Source organism: Panthera uncia (assembly GCF_023721935.1).
Source record: "Panthera uncia isolate 11264 chromosome E2 unlocalized genomic scaffold, Puncia_PCG_1.0 HiC_scaffold_19, whole genome shotgun sequence".
NCBI lineage: Eukaryota > Metazoa > Chordata > Mammalia > Carnivora > Felidae > Panthera > Panthera uncia.
In genome coordinates, this window is record NW_026057588.1 from 10,693,645 (window position 1) to 10,721,459 (window position 27,815).

Here is a 27,815-nt window from a genome sequence, read left to right on the forward strand (position 1 = left end):
GCTATCCCTGGTGGCTGGACACTGACCACACAGATGACACCGAGGCCAGGTAAAGGGAATTAAATAGCGAGTGATTTTATTTCATTAGAGATAAAACCAGCAGCATCACAGCCTGAGCCCTCACCCCACCCCCCAGCCCCCCACACTTCTGCCTAATGTCGGTAATGGGGACTTCGAGATCGCGACCTTGAGCGCCTGGGGAGAGAAAGGAGGGACCCCGTGAGGGCTGGGGGAAGCAGCCACACCGCGTACACACGCACCCGTGACCGGGAGCGAGCTGCAGAGGGAGGGACGCTAACAGGACCAGGCCAGCCTCCACACGCAGAGGGGTACAGAGGGGATGGAGAATCGAGGCAGGGACGTCACGTTCCAGGGAGCGGGGCTGGCTTGCTTACCTTCGGGAAGAGCTGTATTCTCGACCTGGAAAGAAAAGAGAACAAAGCACACACACGCCCAGGGACGGGGCGCCAGGGCTGGACTTCCGACGCGGCATCCAGCGGCGGCCGTGGGGATACTTACTGTAACGGGGGGAGGGTGAGCGGCTCTGCCGGCTATACTGACGTTCCCATTCTTCTCTCTCCTTCTCTCTGCGTTCCCGCTCCCTGCAGAGAAAGGGAGGCGACCCAGAGGAAGGCATGAGCACACGGAGAGAATGCTGAACTTGAGGGCGGGCTGGGTTGCCTGCCCGGGGCAGGTGCCTCCAACATCCCAGTCCAAGGGCAGGGTAAACCCAAGGGCAGGTACTGCTGCCGTCCTTGATTGGAAATGAGAACACTGAGCTCAGAGGGAACAGGCTGGGCAGAACAGGCTGGGCAGAGCCAGAATGTCAGTCGGCCTGGCTTTGAAAGGCCTGCTGAACAAACATACAGAACTGGAAAGTTTGGCCACTTCCTGTCAGTTTAGGTGGTCTCAAAACACAGGGACTCACACACTACGTGCTTTACCAGCCTTTGTCATAAAGTCGGGGACTGGGCCCCTTCTACTCGCCTGGCCCTGATCTCAGTGAATCCAGCCAACAAGCCTGTAAGGAGGGACAACTGTTCGTCCTCATTTAGCAGACGAGCAAACGGAGGCCCAGACAGGAAGAAGGCCCACAGCTGGGGGCGGCCGAGGCAGGATCAGAACTGGCCACAAGGCTGAGTCCCTGGGCACTCTGCTTCCCCACCTGACAAGCAGGCAGCATCCTCAGAGGCACACATGATGGGCTCGCAAAAAGCAAACCACAGTGACAAATACAACGAGCAGACTTCTGACATGCTAGGGACCGTGCTGGAAGCCCCACGGAAGGATCCCCCGGAGAGGAAGTGGAGAGTCCCCGCTCAAAGGTGAAGTTGCTTGTCTGAGGACCCACATCAAGTACGAGTGGAACCAGAAAGAAACATGGCCCTGCCACCGACGGACTCTCCTCCTCGCCAACACTGAGCACTTAGATCTCTGGTTCTGCACACTGGCCCCGAGCGAGCAGGCCTACGGTTTCCGAGCACTAATCCCTGAGCTGCCCTGTGAGGTCGTCACCAAGATCTGTCCTGGCTGCAGAGTATGAAGTGAGGTTTTAAGTGAAATAAGATAAATAAAAATAATTAAAAAAAAAAAAAGGAGTGGACGTCTGGGTGGCTCAGTCAGTTAAGCACTGGACTTCAGCTCAGCTCATGATCTTGTGGTTCGTGGGTTTGAGACCTGCGTCAGGCTCTGAGCTGTCAGCACAGCCTGCCTCAGATTCTGGGTCTCCCTTGCTTTCCGCCCCTCCCCCGCTTGTGTTTTCTCTCCTCCCCCCCCCTTCTCAAAAATAAATTAAAAAAAAACGAAAAACCATCTGAAGTGAGGAAAGAGCTGGCAACCACCCTTGGGGCCACACGGTCACAGAGAGGCAGAGCTGGAACTCGACTTCACGTCTGTCTGACCCAGGCCCCGAGCCTGTCCACTTTGCAGTGAGGAGTTGAGGAACAGAAGGGGAGAAGAGGAAGCCGCCACGGGGTTGGCTTACTAAGCACCACTTCTGTGTTCCGGGGGCTGAGCGCACAGCAGGGACCCAGCACCGAACCTGTCCTCATCTCACTTTGAGGGGCATCAACTAGTAAGCGCAGTAACAGAACAGTACGTGCCAAGTGGGGGTTAGTGCTCTGAAGAAAACACGGCAGGCTTGCGGGATGGAGCATTTGGGGGCGCTACTCTAGACAGGACAGTCAGGGAGCCCCCCTCCGGGAACCCCCCCACGAATGAAGCCAGGCAAAGGAACAGCAGAGGTTCCGTGCTCCGGGGCCGGCAGAGCCAGGAGGAGACACGGCAGGCGCGGCACAAAAGCCGAGGACAGAGGGAGGACACTGAGGGCCAGGCGGGCACTTTGCCTTCCACTCCTAGGGCTGGAGCAGACAACGGGGCTCTAGCTAGGGACCAGGCGGTTGAGAACACTGGGCAGCCCACGAGCGGGGGGCTGTGACCTAGAGGCAGGAGTGCGACGGTCTTACTTCATGCGGATCTTGCGGGCCATGGCTCGGAGCTCGTCTTCCCGCTCCTGTGGCAGAGATGGCCGTGAGGGCGGGCCCGGCTGGCAGCCCGTCCCGCCCCCACTCCTCAGTCTCACTCCTACCTGGCGCTCATGCTCCTGCTGTATCATCTTCTCCTGCGCTGCCTTCTTATCCGCCTTGACTGGAGTGAAAGAGGGACACGATAGCTGAGGGGTGCCCTCAAGAGCCCCCGCTCTCCCGATGCCAAAGCTGAGCCCAGAGAGGCCCACCGGACGGCCAAGGCCCTTGGCGTGGTGGCCGAACGGCGTGCACGCTGATGCCCTCCCGTGCAGGGAAGGGCAGGGCCTCCCCCACGGGACGCTGGGAAGGGGCCGGGGAGACCGGGTGCACGTGGTGGCACATACACTGCCTGTTCAGTGCCTTCTGCATCCTCAGCTTCAGCTTCTCCTGTGGCGTCAGCTTGGGCTGGGGAAGGGGGAGAAGAGGCGGGAGAGGGGGTGGGTGTCCGGAGCTCCCACAACCTACCTCATCCAAGAGCCTGGGTCTTGCGGGGGCGCGTGGGGAGGAGGGACAGGCCGCGGATGCCCGCCACAAGGGTCTGGGAAGCCCGGGGACGGCTGGAGCCCCGCTGGACAGTGAGGAGGGGAGGGGGACGCAGATCTCACGGGGCAGAGCATTCCCAGCCCCCTTCAACCCCAGGGCTGGATCTCCCGACCCCCCCCGGGCCCCCCCTGCAGGCCCACCGGGCCCAGCTCTCGGGCACTGCTGCTGGCGGGAATTAGACGGGCGAGTTCCAAATTCTTACTGACTTTGGCAGCTCCTGTCTCTTTACCAGCGGCAGGTTCGGTCCTGGGAGGAGGAAAGGACGGCTGCCACCTCTGACCCCAGGCAACCTCGGGAGTGTCTGAGGGCAGGGGGCCTCGGACACCCCCGAGGAGACACTGTGCCTCTCGGCTTTCTCGAGACAGGGGCCGTGTCCCCTAAACCCTCACCCGAGGTAGGGCCGCGACGCCTCAGACGCCCCTCAGATCTACCCTCCCGGGTTGGGGCCACGTGCCCCTCAGACCTCCCGAGGCGGGACCAAGCTCTCTTCAGAAAGAGAACGGTGGGGCTCAGCCACCTCGCCTGAGGCTGACGACCGTCTTCCCCCAGCCCCCCTGCCCCCGCTTACTTTTTCAGCTTCTCGCCCACAGCAGGGGACGCCGCCGGCCTGGTCAGCTTCTCCCTTGGGGGCGATGGCGAGTGGCTCTGGCTGCGGCTGCGGCTGCGGCTCTGGCTGCGGCTGCGGCTCTGGCTGGGGCTGCGGCTCCGAGTCAGGCTGCGACTGCGGGACGGGCTGAGGGACCAGCTGCTGCGGCTGCGGCTACTGCTGTGGTGCCGGGGGCCCCGGCCGCCCCGCCTGTACCGGTCCCCGGAGCGGGAGCGGCTCCTAGGGGCACGGGGGGGGGGGGGGGGGGCAGAGGGGGGCCGTGAGGAGCCACGGAGCCCCCCCGCACACCCCCGCCTGGGCTCCAAGTCGACAGCCATCCGCTAGGCCCTACGGTAGGTCCAGGTGCCATCACCCGCTTCTCTCCAGCTGCCTTCTCCTCGGCTGCCCCCTGGCCTTGCTCGGTGTCTACACAGAGACCACCCTCCACATACGACCACCCTGAAATGGCTCCTCGCTTCTCGCTCATGAGACACCTTCTCACCCACTTCCCTGGGAGGTGACCTCTGGGAGGGTGGGACGTGGCTGGCCGGCTCCCCCCTTTACTCACCGTGCCCAGCTCTGGGCGCCCAGGGGCTGTGACCCCACCTACACCCTCAGCACCTCCTTACCTGCGTGCCCACTCTCCCCACCAATCCAGAGCACAGATCCCACGAGACCCACTCTGGGGACATGCAGTCCCATCCCTCCTCTGCTCAGGACCCTGGGGGCTCCTCAGCGATGGCTCACCCTCAGACTGGCATTCAAGATGCGGCCAGGCCCCCTTCCTCCAACCCCAGCCTTTCTCCCGTGGTCACCCTGGGTCAGGCTACAGAGAACCATCCGGAAGCCAAATCCACACTACACACTGATTCTGTCAGGGAGGAGCTGTCCGAGTTTTCACAAAACTCAAACTCGCTGACAACACTGAGAAAACGAACTACCCTTTAAAAATCCAGACTCTCAACTTCTCTCGAGAATCCACAAGACAGAACAACACCGGACCTGCTGCTGCACAGCCAACAACCCGACTCGACGGGACGCGTGCGCCCCAGTCTGCCGGGGCCCACCTGGCCCCTTTATTTCAGACACCAGCCCCTGGAGGCAGCTGACGTGGAGATGCACGCCACAGGACAGGTGGCAGAGCTGACGGAAGGAGCGCTCCCCCAACGCCAGCGCCCCAGTGGAGCAGTCCCCTGCGTTACCTGTCACACCTTCCCGCCGACTCAGCGAGAGCAACACTCTCCTAATTTTACGGATGAGAAAAACGAAGCCCTGAAAGTTTACCAGCAGGGCCAGGATTTAAAGCCAGGCCTACGCTCCACAGCCCACACTCCCGCAGGCTGAGCCATGCTGCCTTCACGCAGGCAGCCCTGATCCCACCGGGTCAGAGCCCAGGGAGGACATTCCAGTCCCCAGATGCTTCGCTTCCTGCCTCAGCAGCAGCACCTCTCTGCCCAGAGTACCCCAGGCCTAAAGGCCAGCCAGGTCCCCAGTGCAAACCAAAGGGCAGCCTGGAGTGTCCACGTACCACTCCAGACACAATCCCCCCACCCGAACTGGCCCGGGGACTCCCCAGGAGAGGAGCAGCTCAGTCTCCCGTCCCCACTGCATCCCCGAGGATGTGGCTGTGCTCCATCCCACGTCACCACACACGGAGAACAGACGGCACACGCCTCCCTCTGCAAACCGAGTGCTTCCCCACAAAACAGCAGTGGCCTGGTCCCCTAGAGCCTGGTCTCGCTGACGTCGGGCCATGCCCACCCCCCGGTCCCGCGCCCACCTCCCCCAACCCCACACACAAACACACGCCAGCCTCACGCACCTGCTTCTGCGCCGGGGCCCGTAACCACCACGCCGGGCGGGTGAACGGGAGTACCGGTGTCCGTCTCGGGAGCCCCCACCTGAGTGCCGCCGGCCACGGCTACGGGACCGAGAATAGCGCCGGGAGCGGGACCGGGAGCGGGAGCGGGACCGGGAGCGGGAGCGTGCGTGGCGGCCAGAACGGTAGTAGCCCCCGCCACGGCGGGAGCGGGAGCTGGAGCGGGAACTGGAGCGGGAGCTGGAGGTCCTCGAGGCAGAAGAAGAGGAGGAGGAGGAGGAGGAGGAGCGGCGGCTGCAGGCGGGGCACGGAGGGCCGGTCAGCATGGGCCTGGGCCGTGGCCCCCCACTGCCCTGGGTCCCCCCCACGGTGGCCGGGGGCGTAGGACGGGCAGCGTGAGCGTTACCGACCGGGCGCTGGCATTACGTCCCGGTGCGGGGCCGCCGGGCTGGGGGGGCGCGGGGGGCTTCCCTGTGGTGGCCCCTGATGCGGCTGCTGCAGCCGCTGCTGCGGCTGCCTCCTCATCGCTGCCCCCAAAACTGGTGATGAACGTGATCTTCTCCTCGCGGCCTGGGGTCGGGGAGCGGGAGCGGGAGCGGGACTCGGAGCTGGACTCTGAGGGTGACCTACAGGGCAGGGAGGAGGGGGCTCAATTGCCAGGCTCCCCGGGAGCCCCCTGGCTAAGTAAACACAGCACAGAGCCACAGATGAGGACGGTGAGAAACTCAGACGAGAAACTCGGCTTTGTAAGGGTCTGACTCCCAACCACGGAGCCTCCTCAAAGTAAGTAAGAAAGCGAGTGACAGAAAAATGTATCGATCTCATGGAACTATTAAAAGGCAATGAACACATCCAAAAAGATCTCCTCAACGCAGCTCTCAAACAAGTTCTGAAACGTTAAGTGTGGTTGAATTCCATCATCACAAAGGAAAACTACCTACATCCCTAACCGCTCCTCTGTACCAAGCGCTTGCCTGTGCCAGACCTTGGACTGAAAGGCACACGCCTCGCCTTACCTACTCTTCCCTGAGCCCAGAGAGGCAGGTCCCTCCCTCTGCATCCTGAAAAGCGTACGGGGGTCAGACTGATGTCCGTCCAACCTCAAGGCCCCTGCCCCAACTACTCCCACATCCTGAAGACACACAGGGGCAAAGCCAGGCCCTTCTGGGCCATATTTCTCACTGGTTATTTCTGGGAGTTTAGATCAAAGAGACTTCTGATTTCTATGTCAGGGCTTCCTATCACGTTTGGTGATTTTTAACACACAACCACGTTGTGTTTAAATCAGAAAATCAAAGAAGGTTCACGTTTAAAGGAAAAAAAAAAACTAGGAAAGCAGAGTAACATTCTGAAAAACAGAAAAATGATTCAGACCCACAGGTGACACCAGGTGCCAGTCTGAGGTCTCAGAGCAGCCTACAGGGTGGCCCCGCCCCTCCTCCCCAGCCCTGCCCTTCCTTGGGCCCTGGAAACTCACCGCTTATAGGGGTCGTAGGTGGGGCTGTCTCGGCGGGCGTAGCTGTGGAGAGAACGGGGCGGGACAAGCAGGGACTGGGCATCTGAGTGGGCACGGAATTGCACCCGTTCCCCCAACCGAGGCACTCAAGGCCAGGTACTGGGTCCATGGAGGAGGCGGCTGCGGCCAGGTTCCAAGCCCTACCTTGATCCCTCTGCCCGCCTCGCCTCAGATCTGTCCAAAGCCTGAACCTCGGCCACACACCACAAACAGTGAATGTCCTGGGCCCCTCCTGACCCTGAGCAACAAGGACTTCAGCGGCCTCAATCCTCCTTGGGCTCTGAACCCTAGACTGAAGTGTCCCTCCTGCCACTCCCAAGTCCTTGGTTCTGCTAACTGGGTCCTGGCTTGTTAATGACAACAATAAAACTAGAAAAGCTACCTCAACTGCTTCACAACTCTGCCATGGGTAATGTAATCATTCACACCTCAGAGCTGAAGAAACTGAGGTCCAGAGATAGAGAGCCACTTGCCCAGCATCACACAGCTCCTAAACGAAGGAGCTGGGATTCACAGCTAGGCCCTATGACCCTGAGCGCATGCTTTCATGCACTACACTGACGACCTCTAGGGGAGAATGGTGACAGCAAGAATCCATGCAGCCTGTGGAGGAACCCTTTCCAGACCCCACACCAAGCCCTGTGAACCCACAAGAGGCTGTTTAACCCTCACAGCTCCCCTCAAGGACCCTCCCCGACCAGAGGAGACACAGCAAAAAGCGGCATGGGTTTGCCCGTGGCCTCCAGGGCTAAGAAGCTGCAGCGGGCTCATCTCGAGGCCGCTGGACTAGGTGGGCTCTCCACACCCCACCTCTGCCTCACCCAAACCCGCCCCAGGCCTCAAAGTGGGCACTGGCTCGCCCCCAATCCTGGGAGATGACAATGCCTCTTTTCCAAAGGAGGAAACCGAAGATAGAAGTCACTTGCCCCAAATCTGACAAGGACACAGCCCAGGAGGAGAACCAGGCAGGACTTCAGGGACAGGCCTGTTCCCCGTGACTCTGCCCTCAGCTACTCCACACCACCTCCCCACAGGTGTCTGGGATGCCTGGCAAGAGTCCCAAGTCCAGCAGGGTACGGGGAGTGGCTGGCAGGGCAGGGCAGGGCGTCCACACGCCCCTCAGCCACTCCTATTCTGAATCTTTCCCATTTACTGCCTCACTAGGAGGACTCTGTCCACAAACGAAAGCGTGCCCCCGAAGAGTCTCCTTGAGCCCCAGTCCCTCCCCCAGAGCCCGGAAAGAATGAGGCTGGCAGGGCACAGGGGAGAACCCGACCTACCTGGGTGGGCTGATCTTGCGGCCCCTTAGTCGCTTTTCCCGGAACTCCCTCCGCTGGCGCCGGGAGCGACGGCCCTGGAGTAGGATGGGCACCTGGCCGGTGAGGGCTATGCCCTCCCTGACGCACACCCCTGCCCCCGCCCGACCCGGCCCTCACCGAATACATGGCCTTCTCTTCCTCAAGAGCCTTGGCATGTTTGATCGCCTCCGCCTCCTCCTTGTCTTTCCGGAGCATCCTGTGGAAGGAGAGGACGGTGACAATGGAGGAGTGGGCAGGCCACAAGCAGGGCTGTCGCAGGAAGCGAGGGATCCCATGCCATCCTGGAGTCTCTCACTCGTTCAGCACTATTATTGAGCACCTACTGCGTGCAAACGCTATTTTACACATTGGTGATTCAGCACTGAAAACAAACAAAAATCCTCGCCCTCACAGGCTTACGTTCTGGGGACAAGACGGACCATGACCGAGGTATTAGGTTAGATGGTGACAACCTTGACTGTAGAAGGGGGAAGAAGTGCCAGGGAACTGGCAGAATCTGCTACAGCTTTCGACAGGGAGGTCAGAGAAGCCACACAGAGAAAGGGAGGGCTAAGCAGCAGCCTCGGGGAGTAAGCCACACAGAAGCCAGCAGAGCCAACAGCACAGTGGCCTAAAGCTGGTCGGGGGATGGCTCGGGGGTAAGGAGGCCACGGAGGCTGGGGGCGGGGTGTGGGAAGAGGGGCAGAGGACCAGACAGGTAAGACTTCGTGGCCATGGTGAGGACTCTGGCTGCCCGAGTGACGGGGTGGTCACGGAGGGTTCTGGGCAGAGGGTGCTGTGTTCAGACAGGATTATTCAGATTCGGACTCAATCCTCTATTAGCTGGGACTGTTCTATGTGATCTGCACAGGGTGGGACTCGGGGAAGAGGCTCCATTCGGCAAGCGCAAATAAGTGATCCAGTGAATGAAGCCTCTCCACCAGAGGGTGCTGTCCACCAGGCCCAGGAGCCCCGTGAGCTTTTAGGGGTCAGATGGCCAAAGTCACATGGAGTTGGGCGCAGCCTCAGTTTCTGCACAGGCAAGGCCCGGTCGTAAGTATCCATCCCACGAGCTCAGGAGTCTGTGTGTGTGAAGAACCCGGCACGGGGCCAGGCACACTAGTGCTCAGGAATAAAGTGGCCGTTGGTAGCAGGGGTAATGACAAATGCCAGGTCCGGAGTGGGGAGAACCAGCCAGCGGGCCTCACCTGACAAAGTCACCGTCGGCCATGCCATAGGTCGTGGCCTGTTTGTTGAGATCTGCCACCTGCTCCTGGTTCAGTTCGTCCACGTCCACCTCCACGTCTGCACCAAGAGAAAGGCCGTCAGGGACCAAAGCCGAGTGAGAGGACCGGGGAGAAGGGGCAGTGCCCCGGGAGGTGGGGGCGCGAGGGGACGCCCACCAGACTGCAGGCCTCTGCAGGGAGGGAACAAGTCAGCTCATCTCAGCATCCCCAAGCTGGCACAGGGCTTGGCCAGAGGCGAGCACAACGAAGGGCAAGGGGCAGGGGAGAGGCAATGCAATGGATGAGGGTCCAAATGTAGAGCACCGGGATGGACGAGCAAGACAAGAGGAGGCAGCGATGCAGGATACGTGAAGGGGGATGGGGGTGGGTAAAGATCTAAGTGGGCAGGAGGCAGGGGGTGGAGGTCACGGGTTTTCAGGAGCTGGATGCACCATGACTAAGTGGAAGGTAGGATGGACCCCTTACATGTGTGTGATAAGCAGCAGCTGGCTGAGGAGGGGAAACAGGTAGCTGGCTGGAGCCATGGATATTTGGGTAGGGGGTGAACAGCAGTGCTGGGGGGTGGGGGGCGGCAAGGGATGGCTCTGGAACTGAATGAACACTTGTTTTCCAGAGGGGAGAGAAAAACAGGGAGACAGGCTGACCAAGTAGAAGAGAACGGAGACAGAGCCTAGGTGGGGACAGTATCATAAGAGCAGGGTCCTAGAAATGAGAGACGACACGTACAGAGAGGGAGGCCGGCAAAGAGGAGCACATGAGTGAGACAGGGAGGACGGCAGAGGCTGGAGCGCCCCACAGTGGGGGCGGGAGAGACAGGGCTCGTAAGTGCAGGGCGCCCCACAGAGGGTGAGGAACGAGACACGAAAACGATGCCCAGGGACTGCGGGGTGGGGGAGGGCAGAGAGGGGACCCCACCGATGTCGGGGATGACCTCATCTTCGTCCGAGTTGCTCTCCTCCTCAGCTGGCGACTCCTCCTCCTCTGGCTTCTCCGCCACCTTCTCCACCTCGGCCACGGTGCTGTCCTCGTAGGTGTAGCCAATGGAAGCCTTCTTCTCCGCCAGCCTGGGACCGGGGGAGCCCGTGAGCCAGGAAGGCCAAGGGCAGGGCGCAGCCCAGAGCCAAGCCTCGAGGGCACACTGACTCCCTGCACTCTGACCTCTCAAGGGTGCCCTTGCCTCCAGGCCTCCACACGTGCTCTCCCTCAGCCTAGGACCCTCTGCGCCTGCCTCCCACAACCCCTCCCTCTTCCCCCAGACTCCAGTTCCAACACACCAGGAAGTCCTCTCCCAGGCAGGATGGAGCACCATCCTCAGCTCCTCAGCCCCACCCACACTGGATCATTACTGTCGGGGGACAGATCTGTCTCCCCCCCCCCCCCCCCCCCCCGCAGCAGTCTGAGCCCGAGACGGCAGGACCCAGTTATCCTGGGTAACAATATGCCCCAGCTTTGCCAGAGCAGAGGAGGGGCCTCATGCATGTCTGTCGCTGAATGAAAGTAGTCAACATTCCCTGCCGCCCTTCTAGTGCCAGCCTTCTCCTGAAAGTAGGCTCCTGGGTAAAGATCAGTCATCAAAAGGCTTCCATTACATCTGCGGAAACCGCAGATGGAGGGAAGCAGCAAGCGCTCAGGATCACAAAGGGGAAGATTCGGCAGCAGGAGGGGAGGAGTCGGGCCCAGGACCGCCGCAGACAAGCGGGCTGAGCGCTGCCCTGGAGGGCACGAGGCTGCCCAGGCAGGGGAAACAAAGAGAGCAGCGACACTGCCAGCTGAGGACCTCCCCGAGCCAGCAGCAGCTCCAGGTAAGGCCCCGCCCTTCCTCCCACCCCTTCCTCTCGAGGGACACGGCTTGAGAAGGCCCCGTCCACAGTGACACTGGCTGCTGCTGAGCACCCGCTTACTGAAGGACACGCACGGACAGGCCGTCCATAAGCTCCATCGCCCGCAGACAGAGGGGACCCCTGTTAGCCTGTCACATAGGGGAGCACGCCAAAGCTCGGAGAGGGAGTCCTCACGCTCAGGACTCAAACCCGGGCCGGGTCAACCAACGGCACCTCCCACCGCGCTGCAAGCTGGAAACTCAAGGCAGGGGTTTCTGAGCAAATCCTTGCTTCTGGCCACCACTTCCTCCTCTAAATTCTTAGTAAGTGGGCGCCCACCGTGTGCCAAGCACTGGCCCCGACTCTGGGGACACTGACGTGGACAAGCTGGATGAGGCCGTGCTGGTGGGGCTCCCAGTCCTCCTGCCTCCCCCGACACCCAACTCACTTCTTCTTCTCATCCTCACTGGGTCTCTGGAGGCCTCCATACAACTCGTCAATGTAGATCTGGTACAGGCACTGCTCCTCGGAGACTGCAGCAAGGCAGAGTGGACGGGGTCACCGGGAATTCAGGAAGCAGGGGACACACGTGTGTGCAGCGGCGGGTAGGAGGGTGGGTACAACCCAAGCACAGCCAGGGACAGAGTCACCGATTTGCGGATCATCATAAACCGTGTGGTGAGGACACACAACTGCAGGTGGCCTTGCCAGGGTAAAGGGACCCAACTGCTCTCTGCCTCGTTTCCTCTGCTGTAGGAGTGAGCTGAGCACCTGGTACCCGGGCCACGTGACTGATCCCCGGAAGGGAGGCCTCGGGTTGGGTCCTTCAGAACCACGGGCTTATCCTGAGCGCTGGATGTCACCCGGACTCCACGGGCTATTCTGCCGGGTGCCTCACCGTGGCTCAAGTTTAAAGTATGTGTTCAGAGCCATCTGGGCTCTCACTTACCCGCAACACCTAACTGGGGAGCTCAGTACTGTATCAGAGACTTCCCTGACGCTCCCTGCAATGAAACACATGCTCCCAACTGGGCGTGGGGCCCTGGGCGAGCCCCCTTCCCCTGGGCGTCAGCTCTACTACCCAAAAAGTCAGGTGGGTGGGCCGGGCGAGCCTGGAGGTGGCGCAGCACTGTCCCTTGCTGCAGTGACCACTCTGGTTCCCGCCCATGGCGAGAAAGGGCCCTGTTGGCCTATCTCATGCAGGGGCCTCGCTCTCCCTACTCCAGCCACATAGGCCTTCGCCCTGTCCCCACAGAGTACCTACCTCCACCCCCCCTACAGGACTCTCCTTGCCAGAGAGCTCCTCTCCACCCCTCCCTGACCCTAGCCTCGGTCAAGGACCTCAGAGAATGGCCCACTGTGTGCTAGAACGCCACCTGAGTTTGCAATCACCACCCACTCTGGTGACTATGTGGCTGTTGCCCTCTCCCTGAGGAGACCCCCTGGCCCCAGAGGAACATGTGATGTACCTCAGGTGCTCAGGAATTGTGGCAATGAATGAGTGAGGAGTCAGAACAAAAGGAAACTCTGACTCCATCACCAACAACCCTTGTGACCTCAGGTGAAAGCAAAAAGGGATGATAAATCTCCCTGACTCTAACACCTCATCAGTTGCTAGAATTTTGGCAATCTTTGATTTTAGAGATGCTGAAATGTCTACCTTAGAAACAAAAAAAAAAAAAAAAATAAGGGTATAGCAAACACACGGCAGTGGCTGACTGTGCCAGGCTCGGTGCTGGGCCTTCACGCACCCCTCCCCAAACTTTTACACCCACCCTGGGGGACAAAAACCAACATCACCACCCTTCTCCGGGTGGGGGACAGCAAGGCCCGTCAGGCTGAGGGACTTGCATGTGGGCCTGTCCTCTCTTTAACTCAACAGGGAAGCCCTGGAAGGGGAAGTCTCAAAGCCCGTCTCAGGGGGTGAGCTAAAGCTCAGAGTTGTCCACCAGGAGGCAGCAGTGGTTAAGGGTAGGGTAAGAATCCCAGCTCCTTAGACAGTGTTCCCACCAACTCCTGAGCCTCAACATACTTGTCTGTAAAATGGGTACCACCCCTAGGTGATTGTGCAGATGTAATCAGATATAATGAGATAATACAGATAAAAAACTCAGGGTCCGAATATCCCTGGGCAAGCCCAGAGTGGGAAGAAATCTGAGCCTTCATTTTCTCATTTGTGAAAACAGCAGTGGTGACGGCTCAGAGAACAATACCAGACATACACAAATATATACGAATGCTGGGCAGATTGTTAAACTCTAATATTTCTAAACAATTCCTAAAACACGTTTCCTCTTTAAAAGTGACATTCCGACCCAAACAGGCAGGGTGAACATCACACAGGGAAACAATGTGTTCTTGCTATTTTCCCCAATTTTTCAGGGAAAAAGACCACAGAGGCAGACGGTATGGGATGTGGAAGTGACCTCAACAGGACCACCTCACCCAGCAGATATCACTGTACTGGGTCCAGAGACGGAGGCCCAGGAGGGAGAGAGCTGGGAGCAAACCCCAGGTCCCTTAGGAGAAACCACTGGGGTAAAACTGGTGTTTCCATCCGCATGGACTCCCAACCCACTCCCCGCACCCCAGCTCACTCACTGCCAGCAAAGTCGTTCTGCACCAGGCCTCGGTAGCGCTCGTAGTTACATTTCCGCTCGTCCGACTCCTGTTCTGGGGAGCTTTGGAGGAGGTCAAGATGTTGAGATGAGAGCGGAAGGGCAGGCCCCACCCCAAGCCAGCAGGAGTTGGATGAGGAGCTGGGCTTGGGCTGGGAGGCTCCCCACCAGCACACCTACTCCTTCCCAGGAAGGTGATGGGCAGGCAAGGGTTTGGGGAAGAAGAGGCAGCAAGGGTCAGACTCCCTGTCTGGCAAGCCTTAGGGAAGCTGCTTACATGGTGGTGAGCAGCGGGGGGGTGTAGTCGGGGATGTAGTCAAGGTGGGCACGGACATCGAAGCGGTCAATCATGTTGTTGGTGTCTCCCTGCCAGGGCATCCTGAAAATGAGGAGCAGGGGAGCAAGGAGTTTAGGGGAACAAGGACTTTAGGGTCCCCAGTGCCCATGTCAATTCCCTGTCACCTCAAACTTGGGAGCCTGACCCTCAGCTCCTGTGATCTTCCAGGCCATGGACCCCACCATCACCACCCCCCCCCCCCCCCCCCCCCACTTCTCACTCATTTCCCCGAATCCACATTCAGGCTCCTGGCCTGGTTAGGGCCTGAATAGGGCCCTGAGGAAACAAGGGCCCTAATTCGCAGAACCAAACGAGAGAGAAACTTGAGCCAGGTCCCAGGGGCCGCTTTCTAAGCCCCGGTCACCTTGAAACATCCCCTGTGGCAAGCCACTTCCCATTTCATCTGGGCCCCTGGCACCGGCCTCACCCATTCCCCTCTAAGTACCCCAACCACCTCTGTACCCCAGGGCCTCCGTCCCAACCCCTGCTGGCTCTCCTCAGCCAGTGACGGTCACCTTCTCGTGTAAGGCAAGCGTTCCTTGCCTGAGTCCCCAAAGGTCTATTCATACCCTCGGTCTCTTCTGACCTCCAGCCCTCAGACACAGACACGGCCCTGCCCTTCAAGCTCAGTCTTACATGTTAACGGGGCTCTCGGCGGCCAGGGCGACGGCAGAATCCAGGTGCACCTTGCAAGCTCGGCCGTGCACTTGCAGGAACTGGGCTGGGTCCTTCTTCTGCAGGGGTAGACGGATGGAGGTCACCACCCCACTGAGCTCCAAGGCCTGCCAGCCAGCACTCCGCAACCAAGCTTAGCAGTAGGCTCACTTCTGATGTCAAGTGGGCCGTACTTCAGAGGGAAACTAAGCTGCACGGGGGTGGCAGGACTAACGGGAGCCACCTAACCTCTAGGGACAGGGGGCCTTGTGATGGTGGAAAAAGGCTCTGAGCTCTGGTCCAACTTTCTGTAGAGCAAGTACCAAGACCTCCTGCCCCTAAAATGTTATCTCCCGAGCATTCACATCCCTCCCCCGCCGCTCATTCAGAGCCAGGTGTGAGCACTGTGGCTTGGACTGGCCTCTAAGACACACCAGGACCACGTGAGCTCATGAAAAGATCAGTGTCACGACTCATCACAGAAATATCAGAACCACGAGACACTGCTTCACATTCGCTAGGAAAGCTAAAACGGAAAAGACAGATATTGACAATACTGACAAGAGTATGGAGAAATTAAGTTCTTGAAAAGTTAAACTACTGCCCTAAGACGCAGCAACTCCACTCCCGAGGATACACCGCAAGAACTAAAAATAGATATTCAAATACTTGTACACAAATATTCAGGCTGCACGATTCACAACAGTCCCAAGATGGAAACAATCAAATGTCCATCAACAGATGATCGATTAACAAAATGTGGTCTATTTAGACAATGGAAAATTACCAATATAAGTGAAGAAGTGACATGTGCTACAACATTGATGAACCTTGAAAATATAACGTTAAGTGAACGAAGTCAGTCACAAAAAGCACGTGTTGTATGACTCCATTTATGTGAAATGTCCAGAAGAGGTGAATCCACAGAGACAGGAAGTAGATTAGCAGCTACCCAGCGGTGGGAAGTTGGGGGTACTGACTGCTAATGGGTATGGGATTCTTTTTGGGGTCATGAAAATTTTCTAAAATTACAACGTGGTGATGGATATACACGCCTGTGAATATACTGGAAACCGCTGAGCTGCATGGTATGTGAATTCTACCTCAATAAAGCTGTTAAAAAGGTACCAACAGAGAGGAGAATGTCCCCTGAGTCTACGCCCCTCAGGCTTGAGCCACTGTGTAGGGGGTCACGACTCCAAGTCACCATGAGGGTGTGAGGAAAGGATACAACCTAGCACCGGAGCTCCCACTGCCCAGCTTCCCGAGTGTCAGGTCTTGGCTGGGCTCCTGCTGTGTGCCACGTCACAGAACCCACAGGAGCCACAAGAAGGGCTGCTGGGCTATCCACTGAATGCCGGCAACACTCCTGGCAACGCCTCCCCAGAGTCCAACCCTCTCTCATCAGGCCCTGGTCCAGCCAGTACCTCCTCTCCCCAGACCCCCTGGCAGCCTCCTCTCGGGCTCCCTGCTGACGGCCCCCTTGCCCTCCGCAGTCCGTTTCCCACACAGGGCCTGGGGGTTCTGCCAAGGCCTCTCAGGCCACATCCCTCTCTGACCTCTCTCCCCTGGCTCCACTCCGGGGCACGCTGGCCTCCGCGCCATTCCTTGACCACTGCGCCCACGTTCTGCTCTGGACCTCTATGCTCACTCTTCCCTCAGCCTGCAGAGGCTCTAGGAGGTGGCTGCCCCCTCGCTTATTTCTGACCTCCTTCTAGAAGCCTTCCTCATCACCTCTAAGTAGTTCCCCGCACAAGCCCGTATTTACTCTTGCTCTCCTGAACTCCACTGTTTTATTATTTTAGAGAAAGCACGCACAGGGGAGAGGAGCAGAGGGAGAGAGAATCTTATGCAGGCTGCACGCTCAGCGCAGGGCCCAACACGGGGCCAACGCTGGGATCATGACCTGAGCTGAAATCAAGAGGCAGACACTCAACTGACAGCCACCCAGGTGCCCCAACTCCACCTGTTTTCTTCACAACACCTGCTACCGCTTGGTCTTGCACCTTACATTCATTGATCACTTGTCTCCCACTCTAGAACTTAACTCCCACGAGGCAGGGGTCTCTGCGTCGTATCCCCAGCGCCGGGAGCAGGGCCTGCCCCACAGCAGGGGCTCGGGAACACTGACAGAACGGAAGAGAGTGAATCCTGACAGATCAGGAGACCGAGCCCCTTGTTTTTCCCTCAGCCCTGTGAGGCCCCTGGCCAAGACCCCCTCAGCCCCCCTGCGTCTGCTCCTGGCCAAATGCCTGGGGCCCACAGCCATCAAGGGACACTGTTTACAACGGGACTCTGACTGGAACGGGGAAGCCACCGGCTGCGCCTGCACCAAAGGAAGGAAAAAGCATCAGGCGGGGAGTGAAAATCTAAGTCCGGGGCCTGGCTCTGCTAGGAGATTCTAGGAAAGTCAATAAACTGTCCTAAAAGCCAGGCATTGAGCTAAGCATTTTATGCGCATTTTCTCAAACTTCTCAGCTGTGGGACAAAGGTTAGTAGTGCTCCAGATGAGTAAACGGAGGCTCAGAGGGGTGAGGCCCACGGGCTTGGAATCATGCCAGTAACAAACAGAACTAGGATTTGAACCCAAATGGGTCTGCCCCCAAATCCACTCTTTTTTCAAAAGTAATTTTTTTTTCTAGTAAAAGGCATAGAATACAAAACCTACCACGTTAAGTGCTTTCAAGCGTAGCGTACGTTACCACGAAGTCACAGGCACCTTGCCGTGCGACTGATCTCTAGAATTTCTTCGTCTTGCAAAACTGAAAGTCTATACCCGCTGAGTGACTCCCCTTTTCTCCTCCCCCCAAACCCTCGGGAACCACTTTTCTGTTTCCAGTTTCCTCTTTTAAGTGTATTTATTTTGAGAGTGGGGGAGAGGGAGAGAGAAAGAATCCCAAGAGAATTCCGCCCTGACAGCATGGAGCCCGATGCAAGGCTCGATCCCACGACCCTGGGTCATGACTTGACCCGAAATCAAGAGTCGGAGGCTCAACAGGCTGAGCTACCAAGGGGCCCCTCGGTTTCCTGTTTCTAAGGGCCTGACTACTTGCCGATACCTCATATACGTGGAACCTTGCATCACTTTCTGTGACTGGCTCATTTCACTAGGCATCAGGTCTTCACGGTTCCTCTGTGTTGCCGCACGTGACAGGATACCTTTTTTTATTTTTCTCCCTTTTTAAGGCTGAACAATACTCCGCCCTATGGACCCACCACATTTCCTTCATCCCTTCATCAGCAGACGGGCCTTTAGGTCGCTTCCCCATCTTGGCTATTGTAATACTGCAAGGAACATGGGGTGTACAGATACCTCTTCAAAATCCAAGACCCATTCTTTCAAGTTTTTATTCAACTAATTTCTACACCCAACGAGAGGCTTAAACTCATGACCTCAGATCAAGAGTCGCATGCTCTTCCAACTGAGCCGGCCAGGCGCCCCCCAAAAATCTATTCTTAACCATTGGATTATTCTGCCTCCAGCATCAGATGAAGTCAGAGGAGTTGGTGGACTCTCATTCATTCACTGAATTGATAAGCAGGCACCCACTATGTGCCAGGCCCTGTGCTAGGGCCGTGGCAATGACTGAGACAGCCCCGGCCCTACCCCTCACAGCTCACAGTCCAGTGTCGGGGACAGACCTGTCCCACGCCGCGATGACCTAGAGTGGGCGGCAGGGGGATGGGGGAGCCCAGGGGAACGCCCGACTTGGCCCGGGCGGCGGCTGGCAGGGATTGGGGGCTGAGGGGGTGGTCAGCCTGGGGCTTTCTGGAGGAGATGCCTGAACTGGGCACTGTTTATTTCCCATTTTCTTATCACCAGAGAATTCTGTTTCTCATCCAAACCGCTGATTAAAGAAGAGACCTGACAAGGATGCGAGCAATGACAGAACCAAGGTCAGGGAGGGAGAGAAAGTAGGCACCGAGGACAAATCAAGAGCAGAGAAACCAGCCTTGTGTGGACACACCCATTCAGCCGGCCACAAACTACCAAGGCTTCTTCAACACTTGCCCCACAGCCTCCTCTCGGCCCAAGAATAAGACGAGAGACCCGTGTGAGCGGCCCCATCCCCTCCCCAAAGCAGCCACCAGCCACTGCCCACAGCTTGACAGCTCAGCTCTGAATGCTGATCACGTTCACGTATGGGGACAATGGAGGCTTGTACAGGCCCACACCATAAAGCACTCCACAGACACTGTCCTTGTTCTTGAATTTCTACCCTGTCACCCAGTGAGAGAGGCTGATGATCACTACTGTCCCGAGAGGGAAAATAAAGCTCAGGGAGCTCCCCTGCTAAAAGAGCCTGGAATCCCAGGCCTTGAGAACCACCCAACTCCAGCCTTCTTTCCTCCACACCACGACAATTCCAGCTCTACCTGGTGATAAGAACTTCAGTAGCAAGAGCTAGCATTCACTGAGCAAGTAAGTCACCCTGGGCAAGCCTGCGCTGAGGTCTGTGTGCCCAATCTCAATGAACAGCCCTGTGAGGGAGGTGCTCACCCCCCACCATTTGTGGCAGACCATCAACTGGCAGCCAACATCTACTCCCCCTCCTTTAATAGTAACAGGCTCCTAACACATCTGGCACAAGGCCATCCAGAATAAAGTCTATGCCTCTAAGCCTTCCTTGCACCTGTACACGACCACGGGGCTACTTTCTGCCTAGTGGGATAAGTGCAAGTGTTGTGTGCAAACATCTAGAAACTTTCTTCAAAATTGGCATAAGCGCTTTTGCCTCTTTTCCCTCCCTCTTCGTCCCTGCTGGATGGAATGCAGACATGATGGCTAGTGCCTAAGCAGCCCTCTTAGACCTTGAAACAACACTGGTAAGAGAATCCATGTGCAGGTGAACAACTATATGGTCCTTAAGCAGAACTGGCTATTTCTGGGCTTTTGGGGGAGAAAGAAACTTCTATGTTGTTTAAACCACTAACGTTTTAGGATACATCATTTCAAATGCAAAAAAGGAAACTAGCTCAGGGAGACAGTTACTTGCCCAAGGTCATGCAGTATGTAAGTGGAAGAGCTGGAATTTGAACCCAGACCTCGAGGACTCAAACTCAAAGGCCTTAACCATTTTAATACTTTGCCTCCAGGCTGTGTCACCTTGGACTAGTCGCTTTACCTTTCAGAACCTGTATTTCTGCAGTAAAAGCCCAAGTGAGGTGCTAAGAGAGGTCAAGGTTCAGAGTCTGGTTAGAATGCCAGCTCTGCCCTCTTGCTAAAGGACTGTTGACCATGACTGTCTGAGCCTCAGTTCACTCATCTATGAAATGGAGATAAGAATAAGAACCACCCCCTAGACTACAGAGAAGATTTGATGAAGCGTAAATGCACGTCAAGCACTTAGCCCAGCGGTTTAACACACAAGTGCTCAAGAGACGAGCCGTTCTTATCAGCATCACCTTAACACAGGCATCAATACCAACCTCCCAGGCCGGCTCAAAGGGCTAGAAAGAATGTACCAATGTAGTAGGCACTGGGTCTGGTACCCCATGAGCTCTTATTATAGCTCAGGACAGCTATTTACTCCTAAGCATTACATCCCTGCCCCACACTGGGGCCTCAACGATGGCCAGCACAGACCCAGGCCCTGCTCTCATGGTCATGTGGTAATCTTTTCGACACCGCCAGAGAGGGGCTCTCCCTTCCGCCCAGTTCCTTCCTGGGTGACAGAAGTCAAGTGAGGAGCTCTCGGAGAATCCCTTCCTACAATAATAGCACTTGTATTTCATTGATGACTATGGGGATGCATCTAAAGCTCTTCTCGCAGAGCCTGGTGTCTCAGAAGGAGCAATTAAAATGATAACTACTCGTATTAGTATTTTTACTCATCTATTCTTTCAAACCATATTTGTTGGCCCCAAGCTTAGGATGCAAAGATGACCTGAACACAACCAGTCCCCAGTCTTACAGAGCTAGATACGTGTGTTGTTACGCGTGTGCCAGGGGGCGCCTGGGTGGCTCAGTTGTTTAGAGTCTGACTTTGGCTCAGATTATGATCTCGTGGTTCGTGGGTTCAAGCCCCGCGTCGGGCTCTGTGCTGACAGCTCAGAGCCTGGAGCCTGCTTTGGATTCTGTGCCTCCCTCTCTCTCTCTGCTTCTCCTCTGCTCACGCTTGTTTCCCTCTCTCTCTCGAAAATAAATAAACATTAGATTAAAAAAAAGAAATTCCTAACGGGAAGAACAAGGGTTATAATGGCATTTATGGGGACACTTGCTGGAGTATGGGGGATAAGGGAAGACTTCCTTGGAAGTGAGATCTGACGGACGAGCAGCAGTTAGCCGTGCATGGGAAGAGCTCATGCAAAGGCCCGTGGCTCTATAATCCTGAGAAACAAATTGATACTCTTTATACATCTTCTGTGTTAGAGAAATATCACCCTAGATAACAAGGATGGCCAGATGGCTTGAGCAAAGGAACGAGGCAGAAAGCAGGGTGGCACGAGTTTAAAGGGGCAAGGGGGGAGCAGGTGGCAAAAAGCCAGACCACGTGAGGCTTGAAGGCTGTGTTGAGGAGCCTGGCCTTTCTCTCAAGAGCACTAGGGAGCCATGGAGGAGTTCAGAGCAAGTGAAGGACAGGGTCAGCCTTGTGCTTTAGAAAGACCTCTCTAGCCCTGCTGAAGAGGATGGATTGGAGCGGGGCAAGAATGAAGGCCAGGAGACCAGGTAGGGCGCTAAAGCAGTACTGCAGTTGTGAACAGGAACATCTGTATTAATACCGTCTCACAAGAGAATTGAACCTGCTACACAAGTGCCATTTCAAGCTGGGCACGGGGGGAGGGGGGATCTCAAGGGCAAGTAGGAGTTAAATAGGTGAGGGGAGACATTACAGGCACAATGCCCTGTGGTGACAGAGATGGAAATAAGCCCAGTGGAGCAACTCAAGGATGAAGCTGAGAGGCTGGCTGATAGAGGTCAGACCATAAGGGCCTTTCAGGTCACGGGATGGGAGTGTGGTCTCTCCAAAAGCAACCGAAGCATCAAACCGGAGACGAGAGCGGTCAGAGTCTACTTAATGAATACTGACGGCGCTCCTACGGGGTGCCGAGCCAAACCTCAAGAAGGGCCGAGCTTTTCTGGGCGCTGCGAAGACAGCAGGAAGACAGCATGCGGGAGCTGGTCAGTCTTCTACCTGGCCTGCTCTGAGTGTTACAGAGACTTTCCTCCTTCCTGCTCACGCCAGCTGGGTACCGAGCCCGCACCGAACAACGCAGCACGCCATAGCCGAGAGGACGCCTCTGGTTTTTACCAACGACTGCGCCCGGGAAATATTTTCAAGCCCAGACCTCGCCAGGGTGACCAGGGCCTCGCCCTCCAGGGGAGCCCCCACCCCAGAATAAGGCCGGTTACTCACAATCTTTTCATAGTACTCCCGCCGCCGCTCTGCCCTCTTCTTGTAGTCGACCATCATGCCTCGAAGCTTGCGCTCATGCTTCCGAGCCTCGTGCCACATGGTGGTGAGGCCGAGCTTGGGGCCTCAACCTGGGGGGAGGAGACGGGAGCGTCAGATGCGCTGTAAAAAACCGTAGGAGCAGAAGAACCGAAGTCGCCTAACGAGTTGGTGACAGAACCCATCCTGAACACAAGCTGCTGCAGGGAGGGGAAGGGAGGCTGCAGGACCGAGCACCAGATGCTGAAGCGCCTCCCTGGCAACTCTGAGCCAACACCCTGGGCGCTCTGGAAACCCCCCAGGCGATTCTGGAGTGAGCCTCCCCGGGGAAGGAGTGTCGTGAGTTCAGGGCGCTAGAATCAAGGATGAAAGGTTTCGGAATGCTGGGAGCGAGCCTTTGATGTAAGGTCTGGAGGCAGAGCCCCAACAGCTGGGGCTGTAGCTCCAGGGAGGCAGAAGGGCGGAAATGGGGTTACCCGTGGCGGCGGGGCAGGGTATGAATGCAGGTGAAGACAAGACAAGACAAGACTTCATGGGAACAGAGTAGTGGTGGGGGGGGGGGGGGGGTGAAAATCTGAGGAGAGACCGACGAAGGCGGAGCTGGCAGACGGGAGGGGGTGGGCTGAGCTGAGGGGCAAGGCTTGCAGACGGGGGCGGAGCCCCAGGGTTTGGACCGGGCTCGAGGACCGGGTCGGGGCCTTAGGGTTCGGGATAAGGTTTTTGACAAAGGGGCGGGGCCTGTGGCAAGCGGCGGGGTCCGACGCGGCGAGTTCTGGCCCGCCGCGGGGGCAGGGGCGCGGCCTGAGGCGCGGCAGGCCTGAGGGGGTGCGGGGCCGGCGGCCCTCGGGACTGGGGCTGAGCAGAGGCTCACGGCACCCCGGGGAAGGGCCGAGACGAGGGCGGAGCTGGGCTGACGCCCGCCCGAAAGCCAGGAGGTCGGGGCCCGCTGCCTGCACTCACCGGCTCGTCGCCGCCTCCCACCGCTGCGCTCGCGCGCGGCCCGCGCCGGAAGCGGAAGTGGGAGGCCGCGCGAAAGGGAGGGGCGGAACGTGGCGCAGCGCGCTTCCGCCGACGCGAAGGGCGTGCCCTGAAGGGAAGGGGCGGGGCCTGGAGGACGGAGGCGTGAGAGGCGGAGCTAAGGGCTTCCCGGAGGGTTTGTGCGTGAGGGGCCCGGGGTGTTTCCCAGGCGGAGGAGAGACCAGACTCCCAAGGCTCAAAAACTCATCTTTATTGGGAAGACTCAAAACAAACAACCTGTATCCCCCACCTTCAGGCTTGGGGAAGGAGAGCTGAGGATCTGCACCCTTCTCCCATATATACACTCCAGAATCCGCCTGGAGAAGGTGCCCCCCGTCTTGTGGGGGTTGAGGCAGCTTTACAAGCTGGTGCATGGGAGCCAAGCCCCTTTTCCTCTCCGGACTCGGTTTTCTCATTTGTAAAATGGGCTCAGGGGAAACCGGTGCTACGGAGCTTCTGACCAGCGCTGAACATGTCCCATTCAGAAGGATGAGGAGGTCGGAAGACTGACCAAGGGTGGCCCAAGGGGATGGAGGTGCTGGACATCCTGGTTGGGTTTTCAGGGCTCCTTCTACCTACTTCCCTCCCCGCCCAACGCCTCTCTCCTCCAGCACCTCGGGGCTACGTGGCCTCGGGCCCCGGGGACAGGAGCCCTCCCCCAAATCCGACCTCGCGGTACTGGTTGGGGAACATGTTGCTGCCCACAAGGCTGGCAGTGCCCCCGTCCCCGGGGCCTGGGGCCTGGTATGAGTCCAGTGTCATTGGCTCGGGGCCGGAAGGCTCTCCAACAGTGGGCCCTGCAGCCCCGTTGCCCGTGACAGCGCTGGCGAGTGGCGGCGCCGGGGGCAACATGTCCAGCATGGTGAAGAGTGTGGGGGCTGTGGCGTCATCGTAGGCAAAGCTGTCGTCCAGGAGGTCCGGCCCCCCTGGGGGCTCCAGGCCGGGTAGGGACACGGGGCCAGGGAAGAAGTCTGTATCCGGCAGCAGGGCTGACGGCGGGAGGAACGGGCCTGCAGGGATGAAAAGACCGAAGGAAGCAGGGCAGGCTTCAGGGTCAACTTCTGGCCCGGTTTTAACTCGAATGCCCTGATAGTGCTAAATGCGTTATTACTGTGGCCTCTGTTAATCCCAAGGAGACCCTTGGAGTAGGGACTATCACCATTCTCACTTAATAAGCAAACTGAGGCAACATAATTCACTCACACATAGCTGGCGAGTTGTGGACCCAGGGTTCAAACCATGCTCCTGCAGTGCTAGGGAGTGTTTCCAAAAAATAAGAAAGCTGAAGAGGCTCTAAAGCCCCTCTATCCCCCCCCCCCATTATAGACACAACCCGAAAAGAAATCCCCGCACATGGGAGTCACCAGTCCCCAAATTGGAAGGTAAAATTATGTGTCATTATAGGAGAGTGTCTCTTTGCAACAAGACAAACCTCACCAGCAAAGGTATATTACGCTTATCTCAGAAAGGGACCCAGGACTACTGGGACTCTATTTCCCAGCCTTGCTTACAGCTTAATGTGGTTATGTGACTAAGTTTTCCTCGCTGGAATGTGGGCATGATGGCTGGAGCTGGGGCAGCCACCTTGGACCATGAGATAGAAACTGTGAGGTGAAAATGGCTGGAGCTTGCTTGGGTCTCTGATGATCATACAGCCTCCAAACCATCCCAGGACTGTCTATCTCTGATTATCTGAGAGAAGACATCAAGTTCTACCTTGTCAAAGCCCGTTAATTTGGGTTTTGCTGTGAACGCAGCTAAACATGATCATAACAAATGCAGGTGGCATTCCCGATCTCTGGCAAGTTCCTAAGATCTGAGCATGAACTCTGTGGCAGCCACTGTGCTGTGGGACAGGACCTCACTAAATTCTAAAAGGGACCTTAAGAGGTAGAGTTTCCGTCTGACAGATGAGGTCCCGAGGAGTCACACGGAAGTCTCACCGTGGCTAAATTCGGGCCTCAGAATTCAAACTGCGTCTGATCCCATAAGGCCATGCTCCTGACCATTATACTATCATGCCAGAGCAGCTCTGCCCCAAGGATGAGAGAGGGGGACTTTAGGCACTGGGAAACTGGGGTGATGGAGGAGGCAGATGAATGGCAGGTGGCTAATGAGGAGAGGCTGGCATTGGTGGTTGCTATGGGCGGAGCTCTGGAGGCACTGGTTACCAGGGGCAGTGGGTAGAGGGAGTAACAGGTGACACTTGAAACCTCCAGGGTGGGGCTGGCTGGGTCCAGGTTCAGCTGACTCTGGCTGGGAGCTGTGTGGCTCGGGTACTGGGGGTGGGGGGGGGGTGGCGTTCTTCCAGCTGGCGGTCAGTGGGTGGGGAGGCTTCTGATGGCAGCCAGATGGGGCTGCGGTTCATGGGAAGTGGAAGCTGGCGTGTGAGTTTAGATGAAGGCAGGGGTCGAACAGGCCAGAGGGTGGCTGGGTTAGAGAGGCTCTCGGTGAGAGTTGGCTGGCCCTGACACCCACCCCCACCTGCCTGCCATCCACTCCCGGCTACCTCCTTCACACAGCGCTTCACCACCAACCTACACAGATGGCCACGTACAGCTCCCTGCCCCATCACAGACCAGGTGGGTGACCTCGGGTAAGACCCCCCCGTCTGCCTCTCTGTCGGGCGCCGTGCGCTGAGCGCGGAGCCTGCTTGGGAGTCTCCCTCTCCCTCTCTTTCCGCCCCTCCCCCACTCGCTCTCACTCTCCCAACATCAATAAATAAACGTTAAAAGGTACATTAAAATCTAAAAGGCCCGTGAGGTAGGCCTATGGTGAAACGCTTCAGAGGAGGCCCTGAAGCTCTGACCAACTTGGCCATGGTCACCCAGCGGGTCAACGGCCCAGCTGAGATCAGAGCCTCCAGACTGTGTCCAGAACTCTTATCCTTTCTACTTCAGGCTGCTGCCTAAGTGGTGAGTTACTGGCCTTGTGGGAGGTGGGGGGGGGGGGGGGGGGGGGGGGGGGGGCGCTGAAGAGGCCAGAAGCACCCTCACCCTGCTTCAGAGGGCAGGGACCCACCCGTGCTGTGACCCACCTGAGCCGTGGTTGGGCAGGAAGTGATCCAGGAAGGCCGGCTTTTTCCTCCGCCGTTTGCTCTCGATGCCATGGGGGTCTAAGGGAAGGTGGAGATGAGGAGCCCTGGACCCTCACAGCCCCGCCTCCCCAGCCTAGGACTTAGCCATCCCCTCCCAGGAACCTGGAGATGGGTGTGGAAAGGGGCATAAGGGACACACCGGAGCTGTTCAGCTCCCCAAGGACGTCCGGCATCCCCCGTTTCCGCTTCTTGTCCACTCCGTAGCTGTCTGTTCAGGAGACACCAGGGGCAAGGGAATCCATCAATAATTATAATTAAGCATTAATTACAGACACCGTTTAGGAAGTCCTTGACTTGCTCTAGTTTTTGGCCAACTAATGCAAATAGATGTCCACATCTTAATCAGAATGAAAAACCCAGATCCACTTCTAGCCACACTGGCCTCTTTGTCGTTCCTGGAACACGCCAGGCACAATCCTGCCTCAGGACCTTTGCACTTGCGACTCCAGCTGCTTGACACTATTTCCCGCCTCCCACCACTTCCCTCAAGAATTGCTTAGACATCCTCACGTCCTCAGCCATCCCCTTCTCCAGGAAGGCTTCCCTGATCCCCAGGCTTGGGTCAGATGCCCCCTCGGAGTGACCTGAGTCCCCCGAGCAATTCCATCCCCACTAAAGGACTATGACACTTACAAGGGCAAAGCTGAGGCTACCTTGGTCACTGCTGTGTCCCCAGCACCACCCGGTACAGGGCCAGGCATGAGCCGACGTGCTGAGGGGACAAATAAATACTCCCCAAATGCCATCAGATGGGTAGCATTATTTCCATTTTACATAGGAGGCTGAGGTTGAGAGAGGCCAAGTTCACAAAACCAGTAAGTAGTGGGTCCAGGAGTTGAACCCCAGTCTGTGCGGTCATGAACCTGCATTTTACTTCTGCCTCTTCCCCTGGCCCCTCTAGGCCAAAGACCTGGTCTCTGGGCAGTGGGTCACCCTGGATTTCTGTGGTTACCATGGTCCCGAGGCAGGTACGTGAAGGGCAGAGGCTCACTGCAGACCCCGTCGGTAAGCCGCTGCAGGAAGACGTTCACGGTCACAGGCTCAGCGATTTCCAGGTCCTCATAGGGCGGTGTCTTGAACACAATGGCGATCTGGCGGTGCACATCGGCCTGGGAGAAGTCTGCCCGGCCTTCCCAGGAGGCCCTGCTGAACACCACCGATATATCCTCTGGCGGGAAAGTGGGGACATCAGCTGAGCCAGGACACTGGCCCACTGGGCCCCCAACACGTTCAGCCTCCCCCCAAATCAATGTTGATGTTTTTCAAGTATTTTTTTAAGTTTTTGCAATTCCAGCTGATTTTTTTTTTTTAAATGAGTTCCACGCCCCATGTGGGGCTTGAACT

The 27,815-nt window shown here is 57.5% G+C and overlaps 2 protein-coding genes across 4 annotated transcripts in view; both read right to left on the reverse strand.

Moving 5' to 3' along the window:
• Positions 1–61: 61 nt before the first annotated feature.
• Positions 62–23,395, reverse strand: CLASRP (CLK4 associating serine/arginine rich protein). 3 transcript variants are annotated; one of them, XM_049620841.1, is made up of 21 exons: positions 23,318–23,395; positions 22,322–22,449; positions 14,946–15,043; positions 14,250–14,351; positions 13,956–14,035; positions 11,803–11,887; positions 10,450–10,598; positions 9,496–9,592; positions 8,426–8,504; positions 8,270–8,343; positions 6,951–6,992; positions 5,884–6,099; positions 5,477–5,767; positions 3,637–3,894; positions 3,275–3,314; positions 2,870–2,930; positions 2,588–2,646; positions 2,466–2,512; positions 520–602; positions 396–420; positions 62–195 (listed from the first exon to the last, which is right to left on the reverse strand). In XM_049620841.1, exons 2-21 carry the CDS (start codon positions 22,418–22,420, stop codon positions 153–155), a joined length of 2,028 nt encoding a protein of 675 aa, XP_049476798.1. In that variant the 5' UTR covers positions 22,421–22,449; positions 23,318–23,395; the 3' UTR covers positions 62–152. The 3 variants fall into 3 exon arrangements, with proteins under 3 accessions (XP_049476798.1, XP_049476799.1, XP_049476800.1); XM_049620842.1 differs by having other exon boundaries at positions 22,322–22,480; positions 23,318–23,349; XM_049620843.1 differs by lacking the exons at positions 62–195; positions 396–420; positions 520–602 and having other exon boundaries at positions 2,460–2,512; positions 3,271–3,314.
• Positions 23,396–23,568: 173 nt separating this feature from the next.
• RELB (RELB proto-oncogene, NF-kB subunit) overlaps positions 23,569–27,815 on the reverse strand; it is a 28,475-nt gene continuing 24,228 nt past the window's right edge. The window contains exons 8-11 of the mRNA XM_049620854.1: positions 27,424–27,639; positions 26,611–26,679; positions 26,412–26,489; positions 23,569–24,384 (exon numbers count right to left, since the gene is read on the reverse strand). Coding sequence (XP_049476811.1) covers positions 23,996–24,384; positions 26,412–26,489; positions 26,611–26,679; positions 27,424–27,639 — 752 coding nt within the window. The 3' untranslated portion in view covers positions 23,569–23,995. The remainder of the gene's footprint in view (positions 24,385–26,411; positions 26,490–26,610; positions 26,680–27,423; positions 27,640–27,815) is intronic.